Raw genomic sequence first — 11,302 nt, 5'->3', positions numbered from 1 at the left:
TGGGACTGGGGGAGCTGGAAGGGCTTTTCCACCCAAAACAGTTCAGTGATTCTCTGCCTACCAGTGACTCCAGTATGGTTCACCTGCTGTCAGTGGTGTTTCCAGAGGTTTTTTGCCTGTGCTCGGTCAGTGTCAGGTACTGAGGATGTGGCTGCAACTCAGTTCTTGGGTAGCTCCCGGGAGAGGAGGGTTCATTTCAGGTACTCCTGCTGTAAAGAGAATTAATGCTCAAAACTTGCTCTAAGGTCAGATTTTCCATGGGAAATGACTCCTGGTGTTTGGAAGATGTTGAGTTGCTACCAACTTATCGCTGGTGGAGCTGAGCAGGGGGTTGGGGACAGGAGATGGTGATAGGCACGTCCTGCTGGTACGGTCTCACTGTGTTTGGCGGGGAGAAAAGGCTTTAATCTTCCCATGCCACGGTTCTGCCTTGTGACGTGTGGAGATGCTGCTATCAGCCCCCGCCGAGGAATGCTGCGGGGTCTGATAATGGTCCTGGGGTTCTGGAGGGTGATTTTTGGGGTGTCCAAGTGCTTCGCAGCAGCTTGGAACATCGCTTCGTGTCAGCGATAGACAGCGGAGGTGCAGGACAGCGGCGTGGCTCCTCTGAGGGTGTTCAGGGAGAGAGTTGGAGTTAGAAAAGCAGATGCAGGGGCTGTTCCCAAAGCCCGGGAGGGAGGAAGTGTGTGCTGTGGCTGCTGGAAAGAACCTGCTGCTTCACACAGGGGACACCTGAATCACCTCAGGCTTGTGGGATGGTGTTTTAAATCGATTTGGAAGGTGGGCAGGGAGCCCTTCCTCAGCTGAGGGGTGGTAACTCTTGTACCTCCTCAAGTCCCACTGCTGATCGCCCTCTCTCCGTCCCCTCTCCGTGGATCTCCCGCACAGGATCGCATCGGCCGTCCCTCAGAGACCGGCATCATCGGCATCATCGACCCCGAGTGCCGCATGATCGGGCTGCGCCTCTACGACGGCCTCTTCAAGGTCATTCCCCTGGACCGGGAGAACAAGGAGTTAAAGGCTTTTAACATCCGCCTGGAAGAGCTCCAGGTCATCGATGTGAAGTTTCTCTATGGCTGTCAGGCTCCCACCATCTGCTTTGTCTACCAGGTACCTTGTTCTCGACCAGTACCTCAGGCTGGAGGTGCTGGTGCACCAGCCAAGGGCTCTGAAGGGCTTCCAAAGGCCTCGGAGTGGCAGCACTGCCCTGGAGCCAATGGGGAGCAGAGCAAGAGGTTGTTCTGCCTCCTGCGGGCTCCTGGTGGAGCTGAGGGAGGTCCCGTGTTCCTCTGTGCTGCTTTTCCCCCGTTTCTGGGGCTGGGGGAGAGCTCTCTACAGGAAACTGGGGTAGTTGATGCTGTGGGTGCGCCCATTCTCTCGTGAAACGCTCTGGAGGAGCACGTGGGTCCTGCCAGCAAGTGCTAAGGAGGTAGATTAAAGCCGGAGTCAGTTGTTTCCTACTGTGAGGCTCGAGCCTTCCCCTTCAAACAGAGGCAATAAATCTTGTTTGGTATTTTGGGGCTGCTCCAGGAGCGCGAAGGGGGCCATAACCTGGACTCCAAACTCTAAACTCAGCCCTTTCTCTTCCCGCTGATTCTGCACCAACGAGCCTTTGCAGCGCTGACTGAGCGAGGGATTATCTCCTCTTTGTCAAATCAGGGCCAGCTGAAAGTCCCTGGGGCAGCGGCAGGGGTGGCTTTAGTTCAGCTCTGAAGTCACTGTTGTCATTTTTACGAGTGGTGGGTGCTGTTGAACCCCCCAACAGTTACCAGATAAAAACAAGGGGGGAAAAACACGGGGCCATCTTGTTCTGGTGTGTCTGGGGAGCGTGTGTGGGGCCTATTTAGCCCCCTTCACTCTGCAGATACACCCTGAGGTGGCTGCTGTAGTGTGTATTTCTGCTGAATCCTTCGTTACAGACAGGTATCGTACGAATAAAGGGGAAATTAATCACCTGCTCCGTGTCTAAAGCTCTTAATAGAAATTTTCTCCCCTCTAAACCCTGACTCATGAGGCTTTACAGAAAACTCCGGTTTGTTCTGACCTGCGTGGCAGAACCTCTCCCAACTGCTGCTTCCATTTCTTCTCAATTTATTAACTGTGATCACAGTATTTGGGCTGAAGGGAACAGCAGCGTCTGAGAGAGGTTTTGTGCAGCTCTGAAACCAGGGGAAGAAGCCACCAAAAAGCGGAAGTTCATAAAAAATTAAAAAGGCATCGAAAGCTGCTGCGGTGGGGAGTAAAAAGCTCCAGAAATGTCGGAAGTTTCATCAACGATTCCTCGGCCATTTTACGACTTCAGCTTTCTCCTCCCCACGGAGCTCGCTCTCTCCTCCCAGTTTCCCCTTCTCTAGCAGCAGGTGCTTCCCTCGGCTCTCACCAGCACCCCAGGCTCTGAAACACCATCACCGAGAGTGCAAAAATAGCTTTTGGTCTCTTCTGGCGCAGTGATTTATTCCGAGGGTGGAGTTAGCGAGAAGGTCAGTGGGTGTTCGCTGGCGTCAGCATCCAGCCTCACCCGTGGCTTCTCCTCCAGGACCCTCAGGGTCGCCACGTCAAGACGTACGAGGTGTCCCTGCGTGAGAAGGAGTTTAACAAAGGGCCCTGGAAGCAGGAGAACGTGGAGGCCGAGGCCTCCATGGTCATCGCAGGTTGGTCCTTCTTGCTGAAAGCTTTTCCCTCCCGCTTCTTGCTTGACGCCGAGCGCCTCGGAGGTGCTGCGTGGGTTCTCTGCTGAGATGATTGTCTTCTCCCCCATGCAGTGCCAGAGCCCTTCGGAGGCGCGATCATCATCGGGCAGGAGTCCATCACCTATCACAACGGAGACAAATACCTCGCCATAGCTCCTCCCATCATCAAGGTGAGCGACCGCTGCCCTCCAGGAACGCGCCTCGCGTAGTTCCGCCGCTCCCAGGGTGCTGGAAGGGTGCTGGGCTGCTTGTGGTCAGGGATTTCATCCTCTCGTGTCTTACTCCCAGCAGTTTGGCGAGTGTGGCTGCTGCTGCACGATACCTGCTCTGTGGTTTTGGGGTCCGAGGGATGTATGTGGTCCTTGTCCTGGCACTTGCCTGTGGTTCCTCTCAGTGTGGAGCCCTCAGAAATGGGGTGGTAAAGCACAATCATGTTTGGGCCACCAAGAAAGGCGTTAATTAGGGGGTAGCAAGTGTTTGGGCATGGGTCCAGGCCAGAGCTTGCTCTCCTTTCAGGCAGCAAAAGGTATGACTGAGCCCCTCGGAGGCTTGAGTGTGTGATTGGGAGCAGGCGGAGCGAGTTGCCTGTGCTCTGCTGATGTGCAGCTCTGGGCCTTGACCTGCAGGCACAGCTGTACTTGGCCAGCAGGGTGTTTGCATCCCATAAACACCTGCAAAATCAGGACTTTTTAAACCCAAATCTGTTGACAAGGGGTTGGGAAACATCCCCCCAACAGAGCAAAACCTCTGCAGAGCTCATTGAAGGGCGAATCCGGCCTTTCCCACAGCAGTGGGACTCTGCGGGGGTTACAGCCAGCAGCTGGTGCGCTGCAGATGGGGTTGTTTCCTTCTGGGCTGCCCAGTTGAGGAGAGACAAGGAGCTACTGGGGAGAGTCCAGGGGAGGCTGTGAGGATGAGGAGGGGCTGGAGCATCTCTGTGCCGATGAAAGGCTGAGAGCCCTGGGGCTGCTCGGCTGGAGAAGAGCAGCCTGAGAGGGGACCTCCTCAATGTGACCAATGGCTAAAGGGGGTCAGGAGGAGGGGCCAGACTCTGCCCAGTGGTGCCCAGTGACAGGACAAGGGGCAACGGGCACCAACTGGGACCGGGGCAGTTCCACCTGAGCAGGAGGAGAAACTTGTTTGGTGTGAGGGTGAGGGAGCCCTGGCCCAGGCTGCCCAGAGAGGGTGTGGAGTCTCCTGCTCTGGAGAGATCCCAAACCCACCTGGACGCCAAACTGGGGACCCTGCTGTGGGGACCCTGCTGGAGCAGAGGGTTGGACTGGGTGATCCCCAGAGCTCCCTTCCAGCCCCACCAGTCTGGGGTTCTGGTGTGTATGGAGGCGGTTCTTGCTAGATGCCTGTTCGAGTTCCTCAAAATCTCCCTCCTCCTCCTTTGTGTGCAGCAAAGTACGATTGTGTGCCACAACCGCGTGGATCCCAATGGCTCCCGGTACTTGCTGGGCGACATGGAAGGACGCCTCTTCATGCTGCTCCTGGAGAAGGAGGAACAGATGGATGGCACCGTCACCTTGAAGGACCTGCGCGTGGAACTGCTCGGTGAGGTAGGACCTGGCCACGAATGGTGCCTCTTTTGGAGCCCAGAGTGATGTTTCACCTGGGAACTGGGAAATTCCCCATCTGGGCACTTGGACTTTTACACCGTCTACCCAGATTTTTGCCTGGGGCTTGTGCGTTGTCCCTGGGAGGAGTTTGGCCTCTCTGGGGGTCTCAAAAAGGGATTAAATTCCCCTCCTGTGCCCAGGGCCTTCCCAGTGGGCCACAGCTCCGAGGTGCTTGCAGGCTGTGGGGGTGTTAGCAGTGGTTCATCCACATCTTCTCAATCCCCAGACGTCCATCGCAGAGTGCTTGACCTACCTGGACAATGGAGTCGTGTTTGTTGGTTCTCGGCTAGGGGATTCCCAGCTTGTGAAGGTATGTGGCAGCTGCCTTCTGCTGAGCTCTGTGTTCAGACAGGAGTTTGTCCGTATTTATTTTCATTGCAGCCTCAAGAAGCCTATGTAGAAAAATTATCCGCCCCTGTCTGGCTAACCCCTTTCCACTCGCTCGTTGAAAGCCAGAAATTGTCTTTTAATCATAGCTCAACGTGGACAGCAACGAGCAGGGCTCCTACGTGGTGGCCATGGAGACCTTCACCAACCTGGGTCCCATCGTTGACATGTGTGTGGTGGATCTGGAAAGACAAGGCCAGGGGCAGGTAACGTTGATTCCACTTTGTTTTTCTCAGTGCTGGGGGTGTCTGGGCCGGCCAGGCAGAGGCGTGGAAAGGAAAAGACTTCACAAACCATTGCAAGGTCCCAAAGTGTTTCTGAGGTGCAGGGATGGTGTCGAGGTCTCGCGCTGAAGGGTGGTGGGAGCGGGGAGGCTGATTCTTGGTTCACGAGGAAGGAGTTGCAGTGGGGCACAAAAAACTTCCTCGGAGAAGATGGGTACCCTGAAGATCTGCCCCTGAACCCGTCGCTCCCGGGAGGAGTGGGGAAGCCTCCCAGCAATGGCTGGTAAAGCTCATTTGGTTTTCCCTCCAGCTGGTCACGTGCTCGGGCGCGTTCAAAGAGGGTTCCCTGCGGATCATCCGGAATGGCATCGGGATTCACGAGCACGCCAGCATCGACCTGCCGGGGATTAAAGGTGCGTGAGCAGTTCGGTGCTGTCAAATGCAGCCCGTGGGCCCTGGGGGGACAGGGCCGAGGTTGGGGTGTGGGGCGAGGGGGTTGTCACCCACCAGTCTCTGAGCCAACGTGGCGTCTTTTTGTTGCAGGCTTGTGGCCCCTGAGGTCGGACTCTCACCGTGAAACGGACAATATGTTGGTGCTGTCCTTCGTTGGCCAGACCAGGTGAGGGGGGGTTAAGGCCGAGGAGGGCTCCCAGCCGTGTGGTGGAGCGTGGTGGAGCAGGAGTTCCCTTTCCTGTGCAGGGTTCTGATGTTGAATGGAGAGGAGGTGGAAGAGACGGAGCTCACAGGCTTCGTGGATGATCAGCAGACTTTCTTCTGCGGCAACGTGGCGCATCAGCAATTGATCCAGGTAACGCCAGGTCTAAGGAAACACAGATCTGTCTCTCATGGTGACCCTACAGCCCTTGTTGATGGTGGGACTGGCCTGCGCTGCTTATCGGGAACAGGGTTTGTGGTACTTCCCTGGCCGATGTCGGGAGGGAGGTGTCGTGCTGCCTCCAAGCAGAGGTGTCCTCCTTCCCCAGATCACCTCTGCCTCTGTCAGACTGGTTAGTCAGGAGCCCAAAGCCCTGGTGAGCGAGTGGAAAGAGCCCAACGGAAAGAACATCAGCGTGGCTTCCTGTAACAGCAACCAGGTAGTGGTGGCCGTGGGGCGAGTCCTCTACTACCTGGAGATCCGGCCCCAGGAGCTCAGGCAGATCAGGTGGGTCTCTCATCCTGCCCCAAGGGCTCTTGGCTCTGCTTGTCTGTGCTTGGGCTCAAGTCTGACACCTCTGTCTGCTTCCTGCTTCTCACCAGCTGCACAGAGATGGAGCACGAAGTTGCCTGCCTGGACATCACCCCTCTGGGGGACACCAACGGCATGTCCCCGCTGTGCGCCATTGGGCTCTGGACCGACATCTCCGCCCGCATCCTGAAGCTGCCTTCGTTTGAACTGCTGCACAAAGAGATGCTGGGAGGAGGTGGGGCCCTGCTGGTGACAGCGGTCATGGATCTGGTCGAAAAGGCCGGTGTCACTCATGACTCTCTTCCTGCTCCCTGCAGAAATTATCCCTCGCTCCATTCTGATGACGACCTTCGAGAGCAGCCATTACCTTCTGTGTGCCCTGGGGGACGGAGCTCTCTTCTACTTCGGGCTCAGCCTGGAGACAGGTGACTGCAGGAGCTGCTGGGGAGGGGGCCTGGGCTCCTGCCCTCCTACTTGCTTGACGTGTGTTCTCTCCTTCTGGAGAGATCGGACAGGCTGGAGAACTGGGCCCGTGAGACCTTAGTGCGGCCTTTAGTAGTTAAAGGGGGCTCGCAGAAAGCTGGGGAGGGGCTGTTCAGCACGGGCTGTGGGGACAGGACAAGGGGTGATGGGTTCAGCTGGGAGAGGGAGATTCAGAGCACGGAGAAGGGAGAGATTGTTGATGCTGAGGGAGGTGAGACCCTGGCCCAGGTTGCCCCGAGAGGTGGGAGAAGCCCCATCCCTGGCACCATCCCAGGTCAGGTTGGCCCCTGGGGCTCTGAGCCCCCTGCTCTGAGTGCAGGGGGTTGGACTGGGTGACCCTTAAAGGTCTGTTCACCCAAACCAGTCTGTGATTTTATGATCTCTCTCTTTTCTTGCTTTCTCCCCGTGGTGGGTTGTGCTGTGAGCACTGGGAGTCGGTGGATTTCTCCAGCAGACACTGGAGAAAGGAGACTGACATTTATCTCCATCCCTTTGCTGCCCTGTGCCAGCATCAGGATGCGTGCACCCACCCTCATCCCTTGCCAAGATGTCACAGCCATCCTGCTCTTCCAAGCTCCATCACGGCAGCTCCCAATACTGCTGCTGTTCTTTCCGCAGGTTTGCTGAGCGACCGAAAGAAGGTGACCCTGGGCACCCAGCCCACCGTACTGAGGACCTTCCGCTCCCTGTCCACCACCAACGTGTTCGCCTGCTCTGACCGCCCCACTGTCATCTACAGCAGTAACCACAAGCTCGTCTTCTCCAACGTCAACCTGAAGGAGGTGAACTACATGTGTCCCCTCAACTCGGATGGGTACCCCGACAGGTGAGCCTTGGGTGACGGGGTGGGACTCCTGGGACCAGCAGCTCTGAGGGGTGTGGAGAAGAGGGAGGTTCTTGCTCTGCCTCTCCCTTTACAAGCCCCGTTCATGGAGTGGGTTTTTTCCCCCTCCAGTTTGGCGTTGGCCAATAACAGCACCCTGACAATCGGCACCATCGATGAGATCCAGAAGCTGCACATCCGCACGGTTCCTCTCTACGAGTCACCCAGGTGAGCTGAGCAGGGGGAGGGAGCTGGTGGGACACAGCTGGGGGTAACCGTTGCGGGCAGTGTTCCTGTCGTGGGCTCAGGTAGCCCACAGGCTGCTGAGAGCCGTGTGGGCAAGTGAGGAGCTCCGTCTGCAGAGCCTCTGTGCTCTCCCCCGGCTCTCCTGCCCACGCTGCTCCATTTCTCCGGCAGGAAGATCTGCTACCAGGAGGTTTCGCAGTGTTTCGGCGTCCTCTCCAGCCGCATCGAGGTGCAGGATGCCAGCGGGGGCACCACCGCCCTCAGACCCAGCGCCAGCACCCAGGTGAGGGGGAGCTGCCGGGTCACCTCTGGGCTATGGTCGTCATAGTCCTTCAGGCCAAACCGTGATGCAGAATCTCCTTGACAATCTTCTCTCCAAAGCTCCGAGCTCTCCCTCTGGCAGCCTGGGCAGAGATGGGGTGGTAAGATCGCTCTGTGGTGGTGACAGGGGCTCTTGGTGCTGCTCTCCAGCTGCCTCAGTGCTCTGCCTGGTCACCTCTAGGGTCGGGTGCTGCTCCTTCAGCCTCCCCTACAGGCTCCTGTCTGGTCTCGAGTGGTTTCCTTTGGCACCCCAAGGCCCCTTCAGGCTGTAGCTCTGGTGGAAGCCACAATCCTCTATAAACTTTTTCATTAACACTTGTGACATCCTCTGCCGTGCATGTCACACATCTCTGCTGGCGTAGGAAGTGTGTCCCTTCACCCAGGTCCAAGGAGCTCTTTGCTTCACCTTCTTCCGAACATGCTCTTCCAGTTCCTGCCTGGATCAGCGTGAGGACTTGCTGGCTGTGACCCCTTTTTTTTTTTCACCCTGCGTCCTAGGCCCTGTCCAGCAGCGTGAGCACCAGCAAGCTCTTCTCCAGCAGCACAGCACCGCACGAGACCTCCTTCGGCGAGGAGGTGGAGGTGCACAACCTGCTCATCATAGATCAGCACACCTTCGAAGGTACCGCTCGCAAACACCGGCCCCACCTTGGCCACTTTTCTCCTCTCCAAACCCGTCAGCATCTGACTGAGAGCCGGGGAGGTCTGTGGTCCTGGAGGAACAGCAGGTTGAAGGCACAGTGGGGTTTTTTGATGGCTCAAGGGGGTGGAGGGGGGTAGGAGAGGACATCTCCAGGCAGCTCCTTCGGCCATGTCTGATGTTTTCAGCCACTCTGCCCGCACCGGGAGGTGCTGCCTGCACGGACGCGGGGGAAACGCAATTGGTTTTGCTCTTCCCTCTTTGTGCAGTGCTTCACGCTCACCAGTTTCTGCAAAATGAATACGCCCTCAGCCTGGTCTCCTGCAAGCTGGGCAAGGATCCAAACACCTACTTCATCGTGGGCACCGCCATGGTGTATCCCGAGGAGGCAGAGCCCAAGCAGGGCCGCATCGTTGTCTTCCACTACTCTGACGGTGAGAGTGAGATCTTGGAATCAGGGAATCCCAGACTGGTTTGAGTTGAAGGGACCTTCCAAGCTCACCCAGTCCAGCCCCCTGCAGGGAGCAGGGACATCTGCACCCAGAGCAGGGTGCCCAGAGCCCCAGGGGCCAACCTGACCTGGGATGGCGCCAGGGATGGGGCTTCTCCCACCTCTCAGGGCAACCTGGGCCAGGGTCTCACCACCTTCAGCATCAACAGTCTCTCCCTTCTCTCTGCTCTGAATCTCCCTCTCCCTGTTGAACCCATCACCCCTTGTCCTGTCCCCACAGCCCCTCCCCAGCTTTCTGACAGCCCCCCTGAAGCACTGACAGGCTGCACCAAGGTCTCCCTGCAGCCTTCTCTGCTCCCAGCTGAACCCCCCCAGCTCTCTCCCCTCTCCTCCCAGCAGAGGAGTTCCACCCTCCCATCGTCTTTGTGTCCCTGTTCTCACATGGCATTGAAGGGAGATCAGAGATGAGCTCCTCGGGCCCAAGAGAGCTCGTGTCCCAGTAGCAGGCAGGGTTGTTCCCATGGACCCTCCTCTCAGCTGCTCATGGGATCTGTAGGTCCTGTCACTCTGCAGCCTGTTCCTTTCCCCCCATCTCCTAGAGGAGCCCAAGAATCCCTCACCAGACCTGGCCTCTGGCACTTCTGTGTCACTGACATCCTCAGAGGAAGTCTTGAAGGGGAGTGATGTTTAGAGCAGCTCGGCCGAGCCCCCGGAGCTCGCTGGCCCTGGGAGCGCAGGGCGAGTGACGGGGCGGTGTGTGGCTCTGTTGCAGGGAAGCTGCAGAGCCTGGCTGAGAAGGAGGTGAAGGGAGCCGTGTATTCCATGGTGGAGTTCAACGGGAAGCTGTTGGCCAGCATCAACAGCACGGTAGGACCTTCACGTCGTTTGGGAGCCTGTTTTGGAGCTGGAAGCTGCTCCAGCTTTGCAGGTGTCAGCCAGGTCCCCGAGCTCCATGGGGAAGTGTGTTCTGGCCAGCGCGTGGGTGTCCGAGCTGGCTCCGAGCCATGTTCCTGCCTTCAGGTGCGCCTGTACGAGTGGACAGCCGAAAAAGAGCTGCGCACGGAGTGCAACCATTACAACAACATCATGGCGCTCTACCTGAAGACCAAGGGGGACTTCATCCTTGTGGGAGACCTCATGCGCTCTGTCCTCCTCCTTGCCTACAAACCCATGGAAGGAAACTTCGAGGAGGTACCAAGGGTGCTGGGAGCCCGTGCTGCCTCTGCCAGTGGGCTCTGGGCAAGGGGAACAGTGTTTAAGGTGATAAGAGGAGGATGCCACCTTGCCAACCCTTTGAAGACAAGGTCATAGGGCCATACGGTGACAGAAGTGCCACCTAGATGGGTCCCTGTGGTTTCTGGACGGACGGGCTTCCAGGAAACTGGATGATGAACCATCAGCCTCAAGAGCAGGCGCTGGGTGGTTGCTCGCTGCCCGCCAGGGGCGGGGAGCTGCCATCTGCCCTGTTGGTTGTACATGTGGAACGACTTCCTGTGGCTGGAGCTCCATCTTTTGTCTCCAGCGTGGATGGGGGGTGGACTGTGTGCTTCTAACTGTTGGAGCAGCATTGGGCACAGCTTCGATGCAGGCTGTGCTCACCCAGGCGGTGCCCTGGCATGGCCGAGTGCCACTTGGGCCAGGGACCATCTCCAGAAGGTGCCTTTCACGCTCACTGAGCAGAGAGGGGACAGGCTGGATCCCACCTCGCTCCTCAGCGTTGATGTTGAGTGCAATGAAGGTGCTGGGTCACAGGACAGACCATCTGGACACTCTGTGTCTCCTCTTGTCCCCTTTCCAGATTGCCCGGGACTTCAACCCAAACTGGATGAGTGCTGTGGAGATCCTGGATGATGACAACTTCTTGGGAGCCGAGAACGCTTTCAACTTGTTCGTGTGCCAGAAGGACAGGTGAGAGCTGGCTGCAGGGGGACGTGGCAGTGTGTGATGGGAGGGATGACCTTCTGGTCTCCTCCACATCGTGTGTGTCAGGCAGGAAAGCGACACAGGGTCTAGTTACGGCCTGTAGCTAATGGTGTTCCTCAGGGGTCGGTGCTTGGTCCAGTCTTGTTCAACATCTTCATCAACCACCTGGATGAAGGGACAGTGGCCCCCTCAGCCAGTTTGCTGATGATACCAAACAGGGAGCAGTGGCTGACACCCCGTCAGGCTGCGCTGCCATTCGGCGAGACCTGGACAGGCTGGAGAGTTGCCGAGAGGAACCAAGTGAAG

The 11,302-nt window shown here is 57.6% G+C and overlaps 1 protein-coding gene across 1 annotated transcript; it reads left to right on the top strand.

Moving 5' to 3' along the window:
* Positions 1 to 835: 835 nt before the first annotated feature.
* Positions 836 to 10,981, top strand: DDB1 (damage-specific DNA binding protein 1, 127kDa; the record flags this gene model as incomplete). The annotated part of the gene is made up of 20 exons (XM_010140011.1): positions 836 to 1,110; positions 2,537 to 2,651; positions 2,763 to 2,860; positions 4,094 to 4,252; positions 4,539 to 4,622; positions 4,789 to 4,905; positions 5,234 to 5,336; positions 5,467 to 5,542; positions 5,623 to 5,731; positions 5,907 to 6,085; positions 6,181 to 6,344; positions 6,427 to 6,534; positions 7,211 to 7,418; positions 7,548 to 7,643; positions 7,833 to 7,944; positions 8,481 to 8,604; positions 8,892 to 9,056; positions 9,846 to 9,940; positions 10,094 to 10,264; positions 10,872 to 10,981. Coding segments are annotated over 20 exons (2,668 nt in total), but the record flags the coding sequence as incomplete, so codon positions are not given.
* Between the last annotated feature and the right edge of the window lie 321 nt (positions 10,982 to 11,302).

Source organism: Buceros rhinoceros, unplaced genomic scaffold (assembly GCF_000710305.1).
Source record: "Buceros rhinoceros silvestris isolate BGI_N320 unplaced genomic scaffold, ASM71030v1 scaffold42947, whole genome shotgun sequence".
NCBI lineage: Eukaryota > Metazoa > Chordata > Aves > Bucerotiformes > Bucerotidae > Buceros > Buceros rhinoceros.
This window is presented reverse-complemented; position numbering and strand designations above follow the sequence as displayed.